This window comes from Chrysemys picta, chromosome 2 (genome assembly GCF_011386835.1).
Source record: "Chrysemys picta bellii isolate R12L10 chromosome 2, ASM1138683v2, whole genome shotgun sequence".
Lineage (NCBI taxonomy): Eukaryota > Metazoa > Chordata > Testudines > Emydidae > Chrysemys > Chrysemys picta.
In genome coordinates this window covers 119,385,463-119,410,368 of record NC_088792.1, presented here as the reverse complement: position 1 = coordinate 119,410,368, position 24,906 = coordinate 119,385,463, and the positions used below count along the sequence as shown (strand labels likewise).

At 42.6% G+C, this 24,906-nt stretch overlaps 2 protein-coding genes across 11 annotated transcripts in view; one reads left to right on the top strand and one right to left on the bottom strand.

Moving 5' to 3' along the window:
* Window positions 1–1,348, top strand: part of TEX10 (testis expressed 10) — a 126,412-nt gene extending 125,064 nt beyond the window's left edge. For both annotated transcript variants that reach the window (XM_005292615.5, XM_065587218.1), the window contains exon 15: window positions 1,109–1,348. In XM_005292615.5, the coding sequence (XP_005292672.2) occupies window positions 1,109–1,222 (114 nt within the window). In that variant the 3' untranslated portion in view covers window positions 1,223–1,348. The remainder of the gene's footprint in view (window positions 1–1,108) is intronic.
* A 266-nt stretch (window positions 1,349–1,614) lies between these two features.
* The window catches only part of INVS (inversin), a 211,298-nt gene continuing 188,006 nt past the window's right edge, over window positions 1,615–24,906 (bottom strand). For 7 of the 9 annotated variants that reach the window (XM_024099606.3, XM_005292613.5, XM_024099607.3 and 4 more), the window contains 4 exons: window positions 23,389–24,193; window positions 10,716–10,948; window positions 8,553–8,633; window positions 1,615–3,492 (listed from right to left, as the gene is read on the bottom strand). In XM_024099606.3, the coding sequence (XP_023955374.2) occupies window positions 3,377–3,492; window positions 8,553–8,633; window positions 10,716–10,948; window positions 23,389–24,193 (1,235 nt within the window). In that variant the 3' untranslated portion in view covers window positions 1,615–3,376. Of the gene's footprint in view, window positions 3,493–7,074; window positions 7,232–8,552; window positions 8,634–10,715; window positions 10,949–23,388; window positions 24,194–24,906 lie in introns of those variants that run through there. The other 2 variants (XM_065587212.1, XM_065587213.1) reach the window with 1 other exon arrangement.

Genomic DNA, 24,906 nt, shown 5'->3' with positions numbered 1-24,906 from the left:
AGCCACTGCCTGTGCATTCCCCCAGGCCTGTCATGTCCACAGGAGCCAGTAAGGCTATAGCTGCATTTAGGGTGGTGGGTAGAGTACAGGCACTACACGTGTAGCTAAACAGCACAGTGAAAGGCAGGTTGTGTACTTGTCACTGCAGTGTGTAGCTACACCCGACAGTGAAAGGCTCCAGGGGCAGGAAAGGCTCAGGGAGCTGCTGGAGCCTTTGCCTGCTGCTTCCCCACTGCCAGAGCCTTCCCTGAGATGTGAGAGAGACTGCTTGGGCATGTACTGAGCCCAGTAGCACTCTGCTCTACTCGCCTATACCATGTCTCACCATCCACACTGCTATGTATACCTATGCTAGCGGGGCATGCGGTGTTACTTTACACACCACCCTAAGTGTAGATGTGCCCTGAAAGAGCCTCTGCCATATGCTATGAACAGAAAATGACAGACTTGGCTGCTGGTGTTTAACACCATGGTATTTAAACCTGCTCGGCCAGTGGCTGTGGTGTTACACTCCCTTTTGGAATAACTAGCATGCTAGAGTGTTGTCTACCCTAGAGCTCTCTGTGGATCATCTAATGGTAGCCCTGGTGAGAATGTTTTTATAAAACTCCTTACTGTGGACATGGCCAGTGAGTCTTCCTACTATAGTAGAGCCTCAATCATTTCCACTAATGATTTGGAAATGCATTGTAAATTGCTGAATTGGAACTAAGCAAACAAACATGATTTAAATAGCATAGAGACTGCATGATGGTACACTCTGAAATAGCAAGTGAACCACACTTAGATAAATTCACACACCCTTCATAGTATCATAGAAATGATCTGTAGCTGATTTTGTAAAAAGTAATGAAGTCTTAATATTATCATTACACTAGAGTTCTGACTCTCTGCTAATGTTTCTTGAACTCCAAATGATGGCTTCTCCTTTTCTCAATAATTACGTGGTGTGTAAATGAACAAGGTTCCTCTGTATTTGATTTCTTGTTTGCAATAGAATGTCTGGTTAACTGAAAATATCAAGCCAACTACTGAAACTTCATGAGTAGGACTGTTAGCTTATTGGGTCATATGTGTGATTTACAACCTGTTTCCTTTTTGCCTCCAGACATTGAAGAGTGGTGAAGTCCAAGAGCAATGGCTAACAGACCTCCATTACTGTTTCAACATATATCTTGCCACACATCCACAGGGACCCGGTGTTATTAGCACAGAATATTGAAGAAATGAACATTGTACATCTGCTTTAAAGTGTTTACTTCCATTTAATTCTGAAAGGAAAATGTTGGGACAATGTTTGTTATAAAAAATTTTTAAGTGGAACTTAAATAAATTTTTTTTCCTAAAATCTGTTTGTACTACATTACTTTGGTCTTGAAGCAAGAAAGTAACATTGCAGCGTAAGTAGTTTAGGTAAGACTGTTGACTGCAGGAGAGGATACGCTGAGGACAGTCCCAGCTGTTGAAGTGAAAATATTAAATGCTGTCACTGATGTGGAGAGAATCTCCTTTGTTTATTGGATTCTTGTATTGACTCCAGTCATTTTCCATTATTTATAATAATATTTAAATGATTTCATTGTGTAATATACAATGCAAAAATACTACTCATGCTTTTTAAGGTGGAATAACAGTATTTTGGATATTTATTGAATATAAAAAATAGAAATGTAGTAAAGAATAAAGTCAAAGTAATAATATACAATATGCTTAGGACAAAAGTAAGAAAAAAGGAACGTTACATCATTTTTTTCTTAAAAAACATGTCCACCAAAGTGATCCCCTTGTCTGCCTTTCAGTTTCACTTGCGAAGTCAATGGCAAAACTCCAGCTGACGTCTGTGGGAGAAGGCCCCATGGTGTGCATGTCGATATAAAAACATTTCATGACTATTTCACTAACAAAGAAATTTACTTTGTTTTGAGGGGAGAGGGTGAAGTGGTGAAATCCCGGCCCCACTGACTTCTATAGGGCCAGCCTTTCACCCTAGAAACTTAATTAACATGGTCCTTTCTTTCAGTCACAATTTCTACCACTATGTTAGTATCTAACAGTGAGCTCAACACAATGTTCCTCTTTAGTGAAGAATCCGAGCACACAGCTTGCTGTTGAGCAGATGCACTCATTCCTAGTGGCGGCTATACTTTCTGTTCTACATAGATTTTCAGATACTTATTACAGGTAATTGCAAAGCTTTTGGTAGTCTGAATTTGGGGTGAAATGAGAGACAGGGACAAAGATTTTCTAAAATAGTTAACCCTTTAATATAACTGGCTCCGCACATCTAATTTGTGATTAGAGCAGTTTGGAAAAAATGATTTCAGTCCCACAGGAAATTCCAATACTTTGGCATTTGCTTTCATCCCAAAAAGTAAAATCAAATTTTTGTGGGATGTAAAGTTCTGAGAAACTTTGACTTGGAAATACCAAAACAAAAACTTGCAACATTTTTTGACTAAAATAAAAAATTGACAATTTCAGCCAAAAATGAAATTGATGAAGGGCAGCCATCTAAAAGGTCGTAAATACAAAGGATGGAGAGAAATTGATTAGGATATTCCTGAGGGGGTATGCTATGGTATAATGGGATGGAAATGAACAAAGAATTTTAATATATAGCAATACTAGGAATTTTCACTTGATAGCAGAGTGTGGAATAATCTCTCAAAGGAAAGGGTGGGAACCATATTAGTTCACTCCCCCCCCCCCTTTAAATTTAAGAATAAATATGTGGATTGCATTGAGAAACTGGCTGTTTCATAGATCTGAATATTAACTGGGTGATAGGAGGGAAGATTGGGGTTTCTAATCTAGAGGGAATTTCAGCTCCCTAATTAAGTGTAGAACTAGTGCTTGTTTTATGCTTTTTACCTAGAGAAAACTATGTGCTTATATTGTTCTCCCAGGAAGTTTTATTTTAGCTTTCATAAATCAAAAGTGCTTCGATAGGGCTGGAGAAGAGAGAAGGCAATAGTGCACCTGCTCATTATATAAAGTTTTTTTCAAACCCCATATGTGGCTGAATATAGGGCTGTAATTAACACTCTCATAACATATTTATGGATAATTTTGATACATTCTGTAAATTGCTAATTCCAGCCTACTTCTCAACTTGATGAAATTTGAAATTCTGTAATGTCAGTAAATAAATTACTCTTTAATTCTACATTTCATTAGTACAGGAAATGAGTTCAACTCCCTGGAAGTCTGGTTTGGCATATAGCACTGAGATAATACAGTAACGGAAAATACCTTTGTTAGCTTAATATTTTGTATACTTTTTTCAATTACAAGCAAGATTTCATACATTCCTGTAGAACTCGGGAGTCGTCTTTAAGTTGTTTTCAGGTTCCCTATTACTACTTCTCAGCTTTGCTTAATGCTTGGGTCTTTTGGTTTTTGACTTTGCAGCAGTGGTTGGTCTCATGTTGTATGAAAACTGCTTCAATTTTCCTTCATTCTCCAGCAGATGAACATACTGCAGGTTGCTTACTGTAAAAACAAAAAATGTTAGTTCTATGGGGTAATATTGATTTTTTTTTTAAGAAAAGCTGCAGTCGGCTGTGCATCCTAGCCTTCAAATATGCATAAACTATGAATACTTCGTTGTGTAAATGAGGCCATTTAACAGAAATGTCCAAAATGTCATCAGCATGCCGGAAACAAAACCCTTCTTGACAACTCAGCCTGAGTCCATGGTTCTGTTTCGCTCTATCGCAAGCCGGGGAGGCTGGCACATTCATTACTGCACTTAGAATTTTCAAAAGTACTTAAGTGACTTAGGCGCCTATATCTCTTTGACTGACTTGCTCTAGCTAATTATTGAAACGTTTACAGGTGACAGGCGTCTCACTGACAACTGAACAGCTAGTTTGTTGAAATTGCCCAGGAAACAGCAAGATATTTTGTTTAGTATTGTTTGTGGGAACTTGACGATTTACAAACCTTTCATTTGAAAACAAAACAAGAACTTCTCACAGTGTGCACATGACTGTTCTAGACTTGCTCAGTTTTGAACTAAGAGAGCAGAATCCAGCTTGACCCCTGCAAAACCTGCTTCCGAAGTAGAAAAACTATTGGGTGTTTGGAATTTCCTATCATATGTACAAAATATTATATATCTGACAAATAGTGGTGTGGGTTTTTTTACCTAGTTCATGATGCAATATGTAAATAACTTCCCTGCCACAAGATAGTATAAAGAATAAAAGTGCACAAGATTGTGATAAAAAGACAGCCATTTACAATCAGTTACTTTAAACAAATACTTCCTGGTTGCAGTTATTTGTCAAACATGGTCTGGGGTGGCAGGGGAACCCTGCTTTCTCTCCCCTTCCCCATGGGATAAAATAGATTTTTCAAAACATTCAGCAAGTTCCATTTTTATCCTTTGCCATGTTCCTCCCCCCTAATCTTGTTGAGCAGTGGCTGTGCTTCCTTCCAGGGCTTGGCTGTTGTACCACACCTGGGGTGGAAGCTGCCTCTTGTCAATACCGTTTTTTGTCCCCATCCCAAAATTTTCAGCCCACGTACACCAGTGAGGATGTTAAACTAGTTTGGTGCCAGTCTCCAGTTGGCAGATTTGTCACCCTACACTTTTTCACAAGGCACAAGAATGTTTGTTAGTGCCAATATTCTTCTTCCCAGCTGTACCCTTCTCAGAGAGATGAATCAAACATGAGTCCATTTTGACCTACGCTAGACAACTACGTCAAAAATACTGTTTCTGGCATTAGCCACTGACAGCTCTGAACTTTTCCAACAAACTTAATGTCATGCACGAAGGGCGTCAGATGGAAAACACGTTATTGTCTTTAAGACAGGGGTAAAGTTCCCTAAGCTCCTATTAGGTGAATGAAAGTAGGTACTGTTCTACAGGCACTGGGCAAAGTTCCTATCACTATCCTACTTATCACCAAGTTATGAAAGGTGAAGTCAACTCAAAGCTGCAAAAGAAAGGCTTTCTATTTCATAAAAGACAAGAGCAGAGAGACTTGTTGCCCCTAAAACCAAAGAACTAAGCAAAACACTAAGTTTTAAAATCTATCTTCAGCAGTTCCATGACTCAGTATGCAAAGGTGGCAGATTAAACACCTGTCTGGTAGCTTTCTAGGCTATACTGAAAATGACCAAAGGTGTTCTCTTAAATAGTGCAAGAAAGAGCATGTTTGGCTCTTGTGAGACAGAAATGTATCTACTGTTATAATGTAACTCCCAAGGGCAGCACTGCTTTAAGACTCCCCTGGGACTTGAGAGAGTTCTAAACGAGTCAGAGAGCACCAAGAAAAGAGCCTAGGAACATATTTAGTTTTCTTTCATTATTGTCCTAACACCAAATATTTTAAATCAAGGAGACAGCTTGTTAGCTACGCGTGGTCTGGTTTTTGAGCCACAGCTGGTATGACTAGAGGAGACCACTCTGGCCGTTCACACTAACCCTCCGATTTTGCAAAACTAATGATTGCATCATCCCTGCTACCATTGGTCTAAGCAGTCGCTGAATAACTGCAGACTAGTGCTTTAACACCACTGTTAGCTGATTGAGCTTGTTGAGAATTTGTTCCCAAATTCTATTCTCATCTCGTTCTTCCTTAGCCATTGCTCCCTGTCCTGCCATCTCAAGAAATTCCTTGCCTTCGCGATCTTGAAGCTAATTACAAACTGCTCAGCATCTCCCTCTTTTCTGGTAAATAGGTTAGCTCCCTTTTCTCTGGCCTCATGTCTTACCTTCCAGTCATGATGGCATTTTGTTGCAGTTCTATGCATTTAGCTCTAATTCATTTAAATCCTTGCTCAACCCTGGAAACCAGACCTGCACACAGCATTTCACGCAGAGAACAGAGATAAGACTTCATTAGCGACACCCAGAAATGTCAGCATGGCTTCTGGTAGCAGTGAGATCTACAACTGTAACTCTTACCTAACAACACATAGCTTTCATGTGGTGCTTTACAAAGGAGGTCGATATCGTTGTCCCCATTTTACAGATGGGTAAACTGAGGCACACAGTTGACATGACTTGCCCCAAAGTTACTCAGAAGGCCTGTGGCGGAGCAGGGATAGAACAGAGGTCCCTAGATCCTAGTTCAATTTATGTGGCCACATCCAATGGGCAGTTTTAACGGGAAGGCCAAGGACTGAATGACTAGGAATAGGAATTACCCGCTCCCACAGAAGCAGGCCTAGCGCTGGGGAAAGTACTGCAGAGAACAATCCTGTGCTGCCAGGGGCCTGACCTAATCTAGCATTAAAACAGATAGACAATAGCGTGCCTAGCAGCTGGTGCACGCCTTCTGCCACCACAGTGCACCAACAGCAATCAACTGCCCAGCTTAGGTCAGTGTATCGCTACTGGAGCATAATTTTCAGTTTCATTTAAACAAATTGTTGAAATACTGTTTTTCAGGAGTCTCTGTAACTCGTGAAATTAGGAAAATAGCAGGGCAAAGGGTATTGGCATTTTTTCCACTCTGTAACACTGAGTATGTGAGAAAATGTCAGGGTATAATTCTTCCTTTAATGAGCAGGGTCCCTTAACACTCCTGTTGTTCTCCCTGAGTCCTGGATGCCTTTCAGCAGCAGATCTGGGCTAATGGCTACTTATGAGAACTAAACTGGAAAGGTTGAATAGCTCCCAGTGTAGTAGAAAGTGGTGAGAAGGCACTAGCCCTTTCTAATGGGCATCCTGGTACATAGGGAAAGGGACTGGGCCTGGCTACTTTCCCCTCCATCCCTCACCCTGCCCTGCTGCCTTGAGTGCTGTATGTAGCAAGGCTGCTCCCAAATGCAGAAGGCTGACATGAAAGGGGTTTAAGTAACAGTGCAGTTAGACTCCGCAGAGTGATTCTAACAGTGGCATTGTGGGCTCTGTGATCCCCAGATCAAAACTGTCTCATCTACCTAATGGTAAGCAACTTGGGGCAGCCACCATCTAGCACCTAGCAGAAAGGGACCCTAGGCTCTACACTGCAATACAAATAATAAGTAAAAACATTTTTCTACAGATTCAGCATGGGATCTGAGTCAAGCTGGATTCTTTCCATCTTCTGCCGGTAACAGAGATTGTTCCATGTGTACAGCTCCAGTGCCCTCAGTCTCTATTCTCCATTACCCAGCTGGAGTAACTCTTGCCCTTAGTGGCTCTGCACAGGTGTAACTGATTAGAACGTAACAAACAATTCTGTAGCTGATGCACAAGGAGGAACAGAACCCTTTGTGAGTTGTGCTGGCTCTGCAGGAGATAGGGGTAAAAAGAAGAAAAACGTGTTTTTATCACTGCAATCTGCAGCCAGGGGAGTGAATACGCTCAGCACACAGATCTAGGGAGGAAGAAGATTCAATTTTTATATAGCACTTTTCAGCATAGAGCAGTGGTGAGAAAGGCAGTGTGTGTGGTTGGCATGGCCTCTTGGGGAGCAGGAATGGAAACAGGGCCACAGTAATTAAAAATGAAGAGTAAAGATAAAAATCCACCCCCCTGCACCTCCAATCCATCAGTTACTCCCAAACACCGTCGGGAAACTACGTCTAATCATAACATGTGAGTGTGCAGAGTGTATGGCTTCTAGCTGTGGACCATTAAGAGCTGGAGTACAAATGTGAAATAATTGAAAACGGACAAGCTGCCAGTATCCCCAGCAAGGGTGTGGAGTAATCAGTTCTTGGTAACACCGTCTGTGCTGTGCAGCAAGGAGGCTGAAGGCAGAGGGCTGCCTTGTAGAGTGCCAGAGGAATTCACCAATAACCTACTTGCTACTAGAGTCTGACTCAGTAGTAGAAAGAAAAAAGAATCAGGAAGAAGAAAAAGTTCTTTCACCTTCACCACCTGTGTAACTGTCTCTCCCTCTCCCCCTCCCCACCCCACTAACACTGCCCCATAACTATATAACATCACAGCAACAGGGTTTTTAAAAAAGATTTTCTGCAGGAAGGTACCAGCCAAGGGTCACTGGGAGTTGGTTCACAGATATGACATTATAAAAAAGGTCTAACCAGCAAGCCAGTGTGTGTCTGGGCAGTATGGTCAGATGTGGATATCTGTGTCCACGAGCACATATATGCAATTGAACTTGTCTAATTTTTGTTCACAAATTCTCAGTATGTGTAGAAATGTGGTATCTGCTTCCACATGGCCACCAGATACTGTGCTGATAAATTAAGTGTGCACAAGTATGTGTATACAAATTCACACAGGTGAGTTTAAACATCTCTCCTCTGTAAATTGCCATTGTATAATAGGGTTTTTCCTACTCTCAGTTCTTTGCACATATCTTGTTAAACAAACAAGTTAATATCAAAGAAAAAATTAAAAAATAATACACAAAAGTCCAAAAGGAGTGACAGAACACAGAGCCCCTGATCTCAGGGTGCTAGCTGTCTAGGTACAATGATATCTTAGACGGGATGTTCACTTGGTTACCTCATTTTTTTTTGGTTTTATTATTATTATTACTATAGTTTTGTTCCCCTCATTTTCCTTTCATATTCAAGCCATCTAAAACATTTTAAATTCCAGAAATGCTTCCACAGCTTCACTAAGGCCGTACCCTTACCTGAGATCACGTGCACATCAGAAAGCTTATGCTTTGAAGAAGGTCTTGCTGGATGGCAAACTTTTCCTTCTTGAGAGCGCCCTTTAAAAAATAAATGTGCACATTTTTACAAATTCACACCCAAATGTGGTTATGTACAGTTATAGACCATTTCACTGTGAACTGCTGCACTCTCTTAATTTTAAACACAAAGACTTACATTAAAATAATCTTATCATAAAGAGTCTCATAAAACTTTTATGATGGAAAATTTATCACACTGTTAATAATAGAATACCATTCATTTAAATACTTTTGGATGTTTTCTACATGTTCAAATATATTGATTTCAATTACAACACAGAAAAAGTGTACAGTGCTCACTTTATATTTATTTTTGATTACAAATATTTGCACTATAAAAAACACAAGAAATAGTATTTCAATTCACCTAGTACAAGTACCGTAGTGCAATCTCTTATAATGAAAGTTGAATTTACAAATGTAGATTTATGTACAGAAAAATAACCGTATTCAAAAATAAAACAAAACTTTAGAGCCGACAAGTCCACTCAGTCCTATTTCTTGTTCAGCCAACTTCTCAAGACAAATAAGTTTGTTTACATTTGTAGGAGATAATGCTGCCCGCTTCTTGTTCACAATGTCACCTGAAAGTGAGAACAAGTGTTCACACAGCACTGCTGTAGTCGACATCGCAAGATATTTACATGCCAGATGCGCTAGAGATTCGTATGTCCCTTCATGCTTCAACCACCATTCCAAAGGACATAAATCCATGCTGACGACGGGTTCTGCTCAATAAAAATCCAAAGCAATATGGACCAACACATGTTCATTTTTATCATCTGAGTCAGATGCCACCAGCAGAAGGCTGATTTTCTTTTTTGGTGGTTCGGGTTCTGTAGTTTCCACATCAGAGTGTTGCTCTTTTAAGACATCTGAAAGCATGTGCCACACCTCATCTCTCTCAAATTTTGGAAATCACTTCAGATTCTTAAACCTTGGGTCGAGTGCTGTAGCTATCTTTAGAAATCTCACATTGGTACTTTGCGTTTTGTCAAATCTTTGATGACATTGTAAATAAGAAGCAGGCAGCATTATCTCCTGTAAATGTAAACAAACTTGTTTGTCTTAGCGATTGGCTGAACGAGAAGTAGGACTGAGTGGACTTGTAGGCTCTAAAGATTTACACTGTTTTGTTTTTGAGTGCAGTTATGTAACAAAAAAAATCTACATTTGTAAGTTGCACTTTCATGATAAAGAGATTGCACTACAGTACTTGTATGAGGTGACTAGAAAAATACTGTTTCTTTTGTTTATCATTTTTACAGTGCAAATAGTTGTAATAAAAAATAATAATATACCGTTAGCAGTGTACACTTTGTATTCTGTGTTGTAACTGAAATCAATATATTTGAAAACATAAAATAACATCCAAAAATATTTAATACATTTCAATTGGTATTCTATTGTTTAACAGTGCGATTAAAACTGTGATTAATCGCGATTAACTAAAAAAAATAATCGTGATTAAAAAAAGTAATCACGTGAGTTAACTGCTATTGACAGCCCTAAAAATTGTTAATGTGATCCATAATAGCATTTCAAGTAACCTTTGGGTAAATTTTATAGTTTCAACACAAAACATGGTTAAATAAGTATATTTTCTTTTTAAGTTTCCATAGTGTTTGGTTGAATAATTACCAGAGTAAACCTGCATCCAACTCAGCATATCTAACACTGAGTACGTGTACTTTAAAAATGAGCAGATAAACAATATCACCTTCTGATCATCACATTACCCCAAATTCAGGTCTGGTGAAATAGCAATATGGGGAGCTGTCTGTCTGTCTGAGGGACTCCTGTCATGGAGTAATGATGTGCAGCGACCCATATACTGCTTTAAGGTTAAAAAAAATCAGGTTTAGAAATGATTTGCTTCTAAAAGTATCTAACCCCCTTCTCTCTCCCCCCCCCCCCTTGGATTTATCTGTGTATTAAAAAAAATGGATTTCTAGCTCTGGTGCTGCAAATCCCTTAGTAACTTGGGAAGTATTAAATCTATAGCAGATTCCAAAATCTAGGAATATTGTTAGTTATGAAAGCATCAGCAATGGAACACTTAAATTCTGAAACTTTAAATTGCCACCACAACAGAATTACCGTATATCTGCTTAAGGATGGATTGCGTGCTCGTTTTTATGGCTGAGTTGCTTTTATTTATAGATTTTAGGTTTTTACATGAAGACACTGATTTCAGAGGGCCATGGTTCAGCTGTTTCTTCCAAGCGACCTGGATGAAAAAGGCAGCTGTCTCTTGTCTCCATTTGTCTTTATCTTCTTTGCATTGCCGCTCAGCACTAAAAAGCTGGACCAACTTCTGTCTTAGCTGGTAACTGGAGAGAAGAGAAGAGAAGAGCACTTGTTTTAGATGACCTGTTTTAACTTCAGTGTTTTACATGCATCAGTTCACATGGCGGATTACATGAGTAACTGGGAAAACAAAATTCCCACTGATCTGACAACTCACTTGGATGAGGAATGTTTGCTTAGCAGACAGAATAAGACCTGGGTTCAATTCCAGATGTGACCATTAATTTCACACAATTACTGAAGCAGACAAGGATCATGAGTATCAAAAGTTACTCTGGAACTTCAAACTATCTGCAGCCAAAATAATAATAATGTACCAAAAAATCACCAAAAGTGAGGACAATATTAAGAACAAACAACTACATATATGTGGTGTAATCTATCAATAATACTACCTCCGTTTTCATTGCATTCACAACTGAATGTAGTGGCCTCAACTTTTCTGATACATTCTCCTGCATATTTGCAAATTATTGACACAATATAGGGGAAGATACTTGCTGAGTCTATTTCCTCTTTCTACACAGAACTTGAGAAGCTCTAGGGCCTGATTCTTCACTGCCTTGCAGCCTGTGCCATCATTTATACCTGAGCAACGTGGATGTAAAATGCTACCAAACCAGAATAGTATGCACCCAGAGTTCTTCTTACTTCTGAAGGACTCTCAGTCCCTTCCCTGGTTTCTCCAATCTCTTAGTTCTCCCTACATGTTTCACTCCATCTTTGCTCCCTCTTTCTTTCAGTCTCTCTCCTAGCCTTACCACTGCAGCTGTGATGTGTCACTGACAGTTCACAAACATCCCTTCATTTGGTTAACACTTGCACAGAAGAGCTACATTTTTCCTTGCCTCAAATGTTAGTAGTCTGTGCTGTACTCACATTTCATACTAGAGAATAAACTGACTGGCCAAATAATCCACTCTAAATCTTCCTGCTATGGCTTTCCCCCAGCTTAACAGTAACTTATTAATTATGATGGTATTTGACACTATGGGGTATTAGATGATGTCATTGGTATTTGGCTGCTGGTCTGAAGTGAGGCAGTGAAATCAGTCTAGTTTCCACATCCCCATGACTCGCTATCACACCTGTTGTTGTTTGAGGTCCATGCTGGAAGCCTCCACAGCGAAGACAAGGAAGGAACAGATGGGAACGGACACAAATCCCCTCTCACCTGGGCAGTAATGGTAGCCTTGCAGTGCTGCTGCCCAGGCTGTACTGGCTCTTTGAAATTTGGTTTCTAGCGCCTTTTACAACAAGCTCAAAAGTAAAACAAACTAATACACAGAACCAGAAGCAAAATCATTACCGGAACTTGCTATAAGCCATCGGACCAGAAGGAGCATGAGACAGTGGACTGGATGGCTCAAGTGATTGTTAATGAGATCTAGAGCTTTTTACCGCTACAATAGGTTGTCTATTGAAGTCCAGATGACCAAAAGTTACCAGCAGATGTGCTTTTTCTGTGGCCTGTGTGAAATGAACTGGTGGTTTCAGGTATGCCTATCACAGAAACCACTACCATCCCTACCCATGACTGCAGTTGCAGCAGAGGCACAAAGGACTGCATATGCATGAAATCTGAACTACCCTCTCTTCCTCTGTGAGGTTGCCTGCCCATGTCAGACTGGTTTTGCGACTAGACTGTTATTCTGACACTGCACGAGTTCTATATTCATTTAAAAAAAGCTGAGAGAGAGAGCTGGTGAAAAGCAAAGGCTAGTACCGACATGGGGATTTAACTATTCAGAGCAACACTATAATAGTTAAGTAAAGAAGCAAGTAAATAAACATTTTTGTGGATTTGTTGCAGGACTTCTTCCAGAGACAAGGAAGCGTTATCCATGTATGTGTTATAACTAAGCTCCGGTTACTTAACAATAGGCCGTTACAGGAAAAAACCTGTACACTGCTGGATAACTAATGACTCTTGCTATTAATTTAGTCTACAAAATGCAGAAAAAATGATTGGGTAATAGCTGTTTAACAGCTGAGTGGAAAGGAATGTTAAACTGTACTCTGTGCTTGACAATTACTCCTGTATTAAGTGCTGCAGGTATTTACTGATCTATAAATCAAATGGTCACATGGACATTATATCCCGTCATTGCCATCAAAAACCTCACAGAACCTTCTGGTAGTTTTTGGAGACACACAAATATTGCAGGGAACCAAAGGGGAGGGGAACCTATGTAGCTGTGCTTCAGCTTATGTGCAAATATTCCACAAAAATGTGTCTATCTGGTTCTGAGTCAAAACAGAAGGGAAGCAGGAGGTTAAATTTAAACACACACACACACACACACACACGCAGTGCTGCGCTAACAAAAATTCAAAGCTCAGTCAGCACACTAGGTGCATATACCATGACTCTGAAGCGTATGTGTGGCAGGAATGAAAATGCGAGCAGTCTATGCGCTCAGGTTTATGGGTAAGGAGGCTTTGAGCTTAAGAAAAGTTAAAGATCTGTCTGAAAATAACAGACTGAAGTGCCTGATGCCAGCTGGAGACCTACAGGGACAGCAACCAAAAGATTTCCAGCTTTTGTCAATTCACCGTGGGCCCAAGAGAGTGCCACTAGCTTCAATGCACCCGACAAGGGAGCGAGGCGGACACAGGAACTGCAAGCCTCGGTGAGCAGGATGAGCAATTAACCTTTGGCAGGCCAGATGCCTTAAGAGACACTTTTGGGGACTAAATTTGTGAAGTTTGTGGACTGTGGGAATTGAAACATTTTTCTGGAAAAGGGAAATTTAACGTGCCTCACAGAAATACAAGTTACTAGCGTGCTGTCAGTCCAGAATGCTGAAGGGATAAGCTTGGTTGTATCTCAAACTGTTTTTCATTTTCAATAAATACGGTAAATTGACTGCAAAATTTAAAGTGAGAGTCAAGTCTATTTAATCTCTTAGTTTAGTGGTTGGTGGAGTCACAAAACTCAGGTACATACTGTCATATAGCTTCATTAAAGTAAGTTCCGGACCAGCCTGCGTTAACGTCTGTGAAACGCCCAGTGATCCACAAGCACCTGGAGAACCATTGAGAAATACCCCTTGCGATTAATGTACTCGGTGGCTAGGTGGTCTGGTGCCAGAATTGGAATATGCGTGCCATCTATCGCCCCTCCACAGTTAGGTAAGCCCATTTGTGCAAAGCCATCCACTACGTCATGCACATTGCCCAGAGTCACGGTCTTTCAGAGCAGGATGCGATTAACGGCCCTGCACACTTCCATCAACACAACTCCAATGGTTGACTTTCCCACTCTGAACTGGTTAGCGACCGATTGGAGTAGCCAGCTTCCACAGTGTAATCGCCATGCACTTCTCCAGTGACAGGGCAGCTCTTATTCTCGTGTCCTTGCGCTGCAGGGCTGGGGCAAGTTCATCATACAGTCCCATGAATGTGGCTTTCCTTATGCGAAAGTTCAGCAGCCACTGCTCGTCATCCCAGACATGCATCATGATGTGATCCCACCACTCAGTGCTTGTTTCCCGAGCCCAAAAGTAGCATTCCACTGTGATCAGCACCTCTGTTAATGCCACAAGCAATCTTGTGTCATAGCTACTACACGTGGTGAGATCAATGTCACACTCCTCTTGCCTTTGTAGTTTAAGGAATAACTCCACTGCCACTCGTGCCGTGTTGGTCAGAGCAAGCAGCATACTGGTCAGCAGTTCGAGATCCATTCCTGCAGACTGAAAGAGGCAGGGCGCGCAGTACACAAACCATTGAAAGATGGTGCCAAATGCAGATGGAAGCACAGGGATTGCTGGGATGCGAAGCAATGCATCACGGGGCGTTGGGACTGGACCCAGGATGCCCCATGACCCCTTCCGCCTTCCCACAAGTCTTAGCGGCAAAAGAGAAAGAGGTGTTCTGGGGGATAGCTGCCCAGAGTGCACCGCTCCGAATAGCGCTGCAAGTGAGAACACACTATTGCGCAGGCAGCTGTCAGTGTGAACACACAACAGTGGTTTTCCTTCTGTGCTCTCTGAGTGGCGCTGTAATTGCTGGTGCTGTAACTTTGCCAGTGTAGACATGCCCTGGGACTGAGGGAAAGGATTTCAGCTAGTCAGACTGCTGGAGTATGGGGTGAGAGAGACTTTTGCTTTGAATTTACTGAGCTTGTTAACTAGGTATTAGCTGTTGTGACAAAGTTCCTCCTCTACCTTGGTGGGTCCTGTGCTTATTGGCGGATTTGCTCGCTTCACAGATTCACCCTATGGGTCAGGAAACTGTCCAGAGACCTTCCCCTCTGGTAGAAGCTATAGTCCAGGTCAATTCCTCCTGTGTTTGATCAGGAGTTGAGAGGTATGGGGGGAACCCGGGCCCGCCCTCTACTCCGGGTTCCAGCCCAGGGCCCTGTGGACTGCAGCTGTTTAGAGTGCCTCCTGGTACAGTTGCACGACACCTACAACTCCCTGGGCTACTTCCCCATGGCCTCCTCCCAACACCTTCTTTGTCCTCACCACCAGACCTTCCTCCTGATGTCTGATAACGCTTGTACTTCTCAGTCCTCCAGCAGTACGCCTACTCACTCTCAGCTTCTTGCACACCTCTTGCTCCCAGTTCCCCACACCCTCTCCTCTGGCTCCCTAGCTCCCCCTGGCTTGACTGGAGTGAGCCCTTTTATAGCATCAGAGGGGCCTTAATTAGAGTCAGGTGCTTAATTGCCTCACCTGACTCTTAGCAGGTTAACTGGAGTCAGGTGGTCCATTAGCCTGGAGAAGCCCCTGTTCTGGTCACTCAGGGAACAGAAAACTACGTATCCAATGGCCAGTATATCTCCCTTCTGCTACTCTGCTGTTCCCAACTGGTCTGGGTCTATCACACCATGTTTCTTTTTATTTTATTTTAATTCTGACTTGTACGCCTCATTACTTGAAATCAATTAAAATCTTTTTTTCCTGAAGTTGTTAAACTTGTTTTATTGTTTCATCTAAACCAGTGTGTTTGGATTGAAGTGTTTGGGAAACTTCATTTGGGATAACAGGGCTTGTGCATATCATTTTCTATTAATAAAATTATAAACTTTACATGAGCTGTGTTTTCCAGGAGAGGGCTGGGCAGTACAAGACACAAATTTGTGATGGAAGTCTGGGACTGGGAATTTGCTGGTGTTGCTGTGCAGTGCAGAGTGGCTGGCCATAGCACTCGGACGGTATAGCTGAGAGCAATTTACATGCTCGAGGCTGTGTGTGAGCAGACCAGGAGTGGTTGCGCTCACAGTGAAGCAGTGTAAAAGGCAGGAGAATTGAGGGGACAGAGCGGTTCAACAGTCCAGATTTTGTCCTGGGTAATGTCTAGAGCCCTACCAAATTCATGGTCCATTTTGGTCAATTTCACCATCATAAGATTTTAAAAATCATAAATTTCATGATTTCAGATATTTAAATCTGAAATTTCCTGGTGGTGTAACTGAAGGGCTCCTGACCCAAACAGGAGGGTTGCAAGGTTATTGGAGGGGTTCATGGTATTGCCACCCTTACTTCTGTGCTGCTGCTGGAAGCAGTGCTGCCTTCAGAGCGGGATGGCCGGAGAGCAGCAGCTGCTGGCCAGGAGCCCAGCTCTGAAGGCAGCACCACCAGCAGCAGCAGCCCAGAAGTAAGGATGGCATAATATAGTATTGCTGTCCCTGTTTCTGTGCTGCTGCCTTCAGAGCTGGGCCCTTGGCCAGCAACCGCCACTCTCTGGCCACCCATTGCCACTCTTACTTCTGCATTGCTGCTGGGTTACTGCCTTTGGAGCTGGGTGCCTGGCCAGTATCCGCTGCTTTACGGCCATCCACCTCTGAAGGCAGCGCAGAAGTAAGGGTGGCAATACCATGACCCCCTACAATAACCTTGCAATCCCCCCACGACCCCTTTTGGGTCGGGGTACCCCAGTTTGAGAAATGCTGGTCTCCCCTGTGAAATCTGTATAGTACAGGGTAAAAGCATACAAAAGACCAGATTTCACAGTCTGTGATGCATTTTTCATTTGGTAGGGCCCTAATAATGTCACACGCAAGGACCGGTAGTGTATTTTTTCCCCATTGAGTACTTTTTCTATTATTAATTATGAGTGACTTTTATCCCATATTGCTTTACATACTAGTGAATATACAAGTATAACTTCAGCTAACACCAAATATTATACAAACTATATACAGGGATCAGTGCATCTACATCTTGGGTGAAACGTGCTGACTTTTTGACGCACTATCCTAGAACAGAAAGTGACATAGCAGATTCAATCAAAACTTCAATGAGAATTTAGATACTAGGCAATGTAATTACCCATGTTGGAATTTGGTTCAGGTTTCATGTCCCAGTTTTTCTGAAAATTGCCATGGGATCATCACAAATAGTCAGAATCTACTTTTTATGTGTTAAATAAAAGAAAGCATTTCCAGCAGCACAGTGCCCCCCAAAATCTTGTTGGGGCACTGATTCAGTGCTAAGTGGGAAAAGTGCTCCCTATTGAACCAATACAATACTACCACATACTTCCGGCTGTGTTGTCCTTGATGTCTCCTATCCCAGTAGTGAGCCACCCCAACTCTGTTTAGCATGTGATAGATCACAACAGGGTCACAGCACACAATGGTATCCTTGCAGATCACTTTCTTTTTTCTAAAACATTTAACTGTTGGTTCCGGCAAGGAAAAATAGGTCTAAGGACAGCTATTACCATCACTGAGGTATTTATGAAATGCATTGTGGGAATTTGGGGTCACAGCTCTGAGCACCATAATAAGAAACTCTGGGTCACCCATCCTTTGTTATAAAAAAAAAAGCACAATGTTTTACAAATAGATGAGGAGGAAAAATCTTAGTGGGGGCTACTGCAGAATCCCTGCGGAACAGCAAGAAGAGCTAAGGGCAGACAGCGTAGATAGGGTTGGGAAATGAAATGATTCTTTGGCTCACTGTTCACCAGACCGAGTGAAGGAAACATGCCAGAAACAGTGAAACTTTCCTGGAAACAGAAGATGACAAATGTATGAACATAAGGGAGACACCACAAAACAAATGAGAAAAATTAGAGAGGAATCCCAGGATTAATTAAAAACACCACAGAGCAGGACTGGAACTTCTCTCTGCACTCTAGGAGTGTACCCAGAGAAGGTAAAGTGACTCCCATATTCCAACAGCAATTAAAAAATTAACTGGAAATATACAGGCCTATAAATCTAACCTTGTTTTTCAGGGGCATTAAAAGGCACAACAGGAGCACAGATACAGATTGGTTAGAGTCAGTGTGAATGTTGAAATGGTCATACTTGAAGGTTAGGAATATAGGAATTGCCAGATCAGACCATGGGCCATCTGTTCTGTATCCTGTGTCTAGTAGTGGCCAGTAGCAGATGTTTCAGAGAAAGGTGAGAGCTCCTTATATTGCATCTAGTTAATCATACAATGTTACAGGTGAAACATCACTTCCCAACCTCTACAGGTAACAAGCTTGTTTGCCTTTGTATATTTCTCTTAGCTTGCTTACCTGCAAATTATTCATCTACCAAACACTCCCTTAACACAATCTTGTTCAATTGTCTCACGTATTCTTGTTGCAGTGAATGTCACAGATAGACTAGAGCAGGGGTAGTCAATTATTATTTGTCAAGGTCCAAATTTCTCGGTCAAGGTCCAGACCCCCATCCAGCTCCCATCCCATAACCACCCAACTACCCCGCCAAGCTCCTCCTGCCCTGCCCAGCGAGTAGGGTAACCTTGTTTCCTTAAACTGAAAACAGGATGCATGGGGCTGGCCTGAACCATGTGGCATTGCTGCTTCCCCCACTCCAAATATCTCTTTGTGCCCAATTGAGCCAAGCAGCAGAGATGGGGGCAAGGGAGAAGAGGAATGGGTATGGGCTAGGATCTGGACAGCAAAGCATGGTGTGTGTGTGTGAGTACTTCTGAGCTCAGAGCCAGGAGGTGAAGCTATTGGACTATGATCCAGCTAGCCATGCAATGCCCCTTTGGGGGCTGGGAAAGCAGAGGGGCAGGAAGGGGACTCTGGGTAGTGGGAGGGACAAAGGAGACTGCAAATAGCAGCCCTGGGGAGAGCTGGGATATGACAGAAGCAGGTGACTGCAGGTGGACTGGGGAGGGAACAGGCCAGTTGGGGCAGGGGGCTGGAAAGGGCTCCAGGGACAGGCCCATCCCTGCACTGCTGATGATGAATGCACAAGCAGCCGCCCAGAGACACACTGTGCTTCACAGCCTAGTCCAGTCGCTTGCCCCCTGCTGTGGGGGTCTCCACAGGGGAGCTTCAGCCCATGCTAGGATTACCACCTTTGAAATGCAAAAAAACCCCGGCAACCCCTACCCACAAGTCAAGCCGATCACAATCCCAATCCCCAATCACAAGGCTACTCGGTAACTCTTCCCCCTTCAACAGCCGCTTATAGTATCTAGAGAGAGAAAACGTATAGATTAGATTGATAACATCGCACGTCTCCTCACTCTCACGTGACTCAAACCCTCTCTCACACACAAAGTGCACTGGTGAGCAGACAGCCACTGTATTTTCAACAATTTTGATCTGTTACCGCTTAAACTGCAGAAGAAGGAACATTGCAGCATCTTTAGCTGGACACAGAAAGTTTTAACATTAGACATCCCAGTGTATTGTGACAATAATGCAAATCTTTAGACCCATGTTAAAAATACTTGACACATTAAATTATTTTTAGGGCAACTGGCAAATCCATAAAAAAATTGGCCAGGCTGATGAAATACCGGCCATGTGGTAGCTCTAGCCCACCTGATCACTGAAAAGCGTCTGGTGGTCTGGATTTGGCCTGCGGTCCACCTACTCACTACCCCCGGACTAGAGAATCATATGCACTGCAGAGATTTCTCTACTGCATCATCCACCGATGCTGTCTGGTGTGCTGCGGAAGGGAGAACAGAGCCAAAGCTCCACCCACTGCCCACAAATGGGGGATGCAGTGGTTCTGTGAAACCTGCTGCCACTCCCATGCTGTGAGCAGCAGTACAGTAGCCAGTGCAAGATGGTAAGGGGGTGTCTATGCTTCCTTACTAGCGTGCATGGCTACACAAGTTAGGCCACAATCTGTCCTGTAAGCCTTATTGTACAAAGCAGCGTGCTCAGTCACCCTACCAGTTCAGGACTGCTCTCTGTCTCTCAACCCTTACCCACACTTCTGCATGATTAAGCCCAATGGGCAAAATAAATGTCCATCATACTATAAACTTGGACTGTATATGTGTGTGATACTGTATGATTGAACTGTGACCATATATATCATTAATATTGTTACTGTTAGACAATTGCAACAAATCTTGTACAAAGTAAATCATGTAAGGTGTCAATGGAAAAGTTATGATGTGCTACATAAGATTATCCTAAATCCATGTATCATCACTGTATCTGAAGTTATGAATATTGCTCTATATATCTGTATCCCAAATGTGTTTGTTCCTGGGGTAACACCCACCTGGTAAAATCTACATTGAAGCTGTGTATTGAGGACCCAGCAAAGGCAATTAACACTCACAATGGGCCATAGAAAAAGCTCGTCATGCCTGGTGAGCCTTTCTGTGGATGCCCCAGCCAGATGGGTAATGACTAAGGCTCCATGTTTGTCACGGAGGTTGCGGAAATCACAGATTCTGTGACTTCCTGTGACCTCCATGACTTCTGCAGGGACTGGTGTGGCTGACCCCAGAGCCGCCCGAGCAGCTGCCCTGGGGACAGCCACACTGGCTGCTGCTGGAGCAGCTCTGCAGCCAGCCACACCACCCGCGGCTCTGGCAGCCCGTCCCCGGGACCGCCCAAACAGCGACCGATGTGGCTGGCCTGGGAGACCACCTGAGCAGTGGTTGGCCCTTGGGCTTCCCCCACCCATAGTGGCCGGAGCAACCGCAGGTCCCCCGTGGCCTCCCTCCCTCCGCCCCCTGGCAGTGGCCAGATCAGCAGCGGTCCCCCCAAGGGCTTTCTCCCCTCCTCAGCGGTGGTCAGAGCGGTAGCGGGCCCCCCAGGGCTTCCCTCCCGCCCCAGCGGCGGTCAGAGCCGCAGCGGGCCCCCTGGGACTTCTCTCCCCTCCCTCAGCGGTGGTCAGAGCAGCAGCAGGCCCCCAGGGCTTCCCCCCGGGGGTGGCAGAAGCGGCAGCGGGCCCCCCGGAGCTCCCACTGGCAGCTGGTGCCGCAGGCATCCTAGGGCTACTCCTCAGGCGGTGGCAGGAGCGGCAGTGAGCCCCCTGCAGCTGGTGCTGCGCTACAGTACCACCCCCATCACAGCACCCCTCCCACCTCTACAATTCAATCGGGGTATTTATGGTATAAGTCATGGACAGGTCATGGGCCATGATTTTTTGTTTCTTGCCCGTGACCTGTACATGACTTTTACTAAAAATACCCATGATTAAATCGTAGCCTTAATGGTTGCCCCTGTGAGTCACCGAAGCATGTAATGACATGTGATATGCTCATGTGACCCTGGACTCCATCTTGGGCCTCTACTTTTCCACAAACTGGGGCTGTGGGCTTTGTGTTTGAAACAGAAAATTTTCAGGCCCGTGGTAAAGGGTATAAAAGACACTGGCAACATCTCCATCTTGTCTCTTTCGTGCTCGGATTCTCTGGACTATGGACTTACAACCAAAAGGAACATTCCAATCTATGGACTGAGAACCTTCCAATCTTTTGGAAGTTACCAGAGACTTTACAAGCCAGCAGTTTATTTCATTACTGCTACCCTGTTTCCCCGAAAATAAGACAGTGTCTTATATTAATTTTTGCTCCCAAAGATGCGCTAGGTCTTATTTTCAGGGGATGTCTTATTTTTCAGAAATGAAAAATGCCTTATTATCGGTGGATGCCTTATTATCGGGGAGGTCTTATTATCGGGGGGATGCCTTATATTACAACGAGAGGCAAAACTGTAAGTAGGCCTTATTTTCGGAGGATGTCTTATTTTCGGGGAAACAGGGTATAAACCTGATAAAAGAACTTTGCAATGATTGTATGTATATGATCTATTAACCATTTTAACTCTCTTCTTCTTTTCTCTTATAAATAAACCTTTAGATTTTACTTACTAAAGGATTGGCAGCAGTGTGATTATTGGGCAAGATCTGAGTTATATATTTACCTGGGTATGTGGCTGATCTCTTGAGATCAGAAGAACCCTTTTGCTTGATGAAACTGGCTTTCAATAACCACTCATCATAAAGCCTAGTGTCTGAGTGGTGAAATAAGGGCTGGAATGCTTAAGAAGACTGCATTTTTGAATTCTTGTTAACTAGTGTGGTGAGACAGAAGTTTATTTTGGATACTGGCTTGGTATATATTTAAGTATAGAATAACCACCAGTTTGGGGTGAGTGTGCTATATTTCTCAGCAGTTTGTCACTGTGCCTCGGTGGTCACAGCTGAGAATACCAAATTCAGGACAATCTATAAAACTTTTGTTTTATTTAATTTTAAAAGGAAATTAACACTTTTTAGAGTAAGGTACACAGAGACTTGGAAAGATTAGATTATCGGTATACGTTAGTAATTATAGTTTTCTGTCTTCACACAAAAAATGAAGAAGTAACATTCCACTCAAAAATGTAGAAAGGAGGAATTAAAAATGTATGATATACTGCATTTGCCGATAACTGGCTAACGCTCTTTTTGTCAATTTTTAGAATTAGAAATTAAATATTAAGAAACATGATTATCAAATATTTTATTTCTGAATCTAATATTAATCTCAATGTTTTACAGTCATATGGGCCAGATTCTGCCACAGTTACTCTCACTGAATAGTACCTTCCTCCATGAGTAATATTGGCAGTGACTTGGGATTCTATTGGTACATTTAGCAAGGGTCTTCCACCAGGATCTGATGTGCATAGACCACGTAATAAGTTCTCTGCACTTGTGAGGATAAGATAGAGTTGTGGGGAGGTCAAGCACTGGTAGACCTCAGTCCTTCCTTTCCTCCTCCTCCTCTATGCAACAATCATTCCCGTTGAGTAGAGTTACAACTACTGTTTCCAGTATTGGCTGCCAAGTACATCTAAGCTGCCAAACACCTTGCTATTTGGACCATATTTAATATTCAGAGGTCAGTGTGGAATTGCACATGAGCTGGTAGAAGGAGGTGGTAGAAGAGGTGGCAAAAATCTTTGCTAGAAAAGTAGTTTAAACTGCTGCATGGGGGATACATTTGGGGCCTTTGTTTTCTGTGAAGTAATAGCCATGTTCTAAACAAAATGTTTATATTTTAACTAGCTATTAAAAGTCATTACTCTCTTTGCACTCTTTATGAACTGACTTAATGACTCCTGGCCAGTAGCACACATTTCTACTTACTTAGTGACAGAGAATTAAATCCCTGATTTATCACTATTAATGTTATAGGGAAAGGGACAAAACAGAAAAAGCAAGTTCCCAAAGAACTCTGATTGTGTTTTATCTTATTGTATCTCTCTCTCCCCTATCTTTGAACAATCGTCTTACCTTCTCCATGTCCTCTGAATAACAGTAGCAGCATAGTTCTTCTTCCGAAATAGCTCTTTTCTTGTTCTTTCCTTTTCTATTATCTGCATACGGATCTCTAATGGGATAAGTTCAATATTCATACTCTGACATGTGAGATGGGAACATAATCCATCATCCGCATTCTTGGACCCCGTTATATCTATTTTTTCCAAGTTCAGACTATCATCAAAAATAGCGTGTGCTACTGGATCACTTGGCACAGGTCTTGTAGTTCCTGCTTTGATAGACAGTAAAGGGCAGGTCTTTTTTGCTAATTCATTATTTGCTACATTGTTAGTTTGTACTACGGCATGTGAACTGTCATTTCTGATGTTTACAAATCTCATTTTGGCACTTCCAGGTCTACTGGAGCCAGCTGGGGAACATCTCTCACTGTTTAACTCTTTTTTTCTTGCTTTCAGCATGCGCGGTTTGCCTTTTGATAGTGTTTCACCCTGCCTTGAATTCCTTGAGTTTCCATCAGTGCAGTTAATATTCTGCAAGTGCCCTGTTGTTCCTTCACAATGGCTTCTGTTGCCAGCTATAGATTGACTTTGATCTGCTAATTTCTCCCCTACACTGGCTGTGTTACAACAAGGGATGTGCTTTTCGTTGCCATGTGCTAAGCCTTTCGCGCTTGCAGACTGCTCCTTGTGCTTTTCACCATACCACTCTGTAGCCGCCACAACTTGATGGTTGGCTTCAACCTTGGCTCCATCATTTTCTTTACCACAATGGAAATGGACACAAGCTGTCTTGCTTTTGGTGTGTTTTCTGGATAATTCTTTAGGGAGATAAATGAAAAATCAATGTCACGATCATTGATACTGCAAAAATGAGCTTATTTTTCCAATTCATTTTTTGCATAATAACCATTATGTGGCATACTGAGATTTAGAAATATGGAAAAAGAAAGTGAATAGGCCGTAAGTATTAGAGGGGAAAAACACCCACGGAATAAAAGGAACCTAACTTCTTTATTTGGTTACTCTGTGAACTTTTAATTAATTTCTCTTGCTGACACAAAATTTGAATCAGATACCTAGACTAGCTCACACTGAGAAGTAATGTTCACCTGTTTTGATGTGTTGGCCTTCCTTGTGAACATGAATTCGATGTATGGTAATGGAACACCCAATCCTATTTACCCAACTGCTTGCTCTACTGAATAAAGTACAGCAGAATACCACCACTCATAGCATGTCTAAGAAGTTTTCGATGTAGCCATGACGTATCCTGTCATGTAATGAAAATCCCACTCTATATACTTAGTGTAATCCCCTCCCACAGATAGTCCAGAGCACTCTGTGACAGGTTCCCCCCCGGGGTGCCACCTAGAACTGGAGTACCACTGAGCCCTCAACACACCAGCCTGGGCTCCCTTTCACACTATGCTGCTGTGACAAGCTGCAAAGCCCTCCGATCTTGCACTTTCACCAGCATTCACACAGGTAGGGACACAGCCAGTTGCAGTTACATGCAGGCTCTCTAACCACC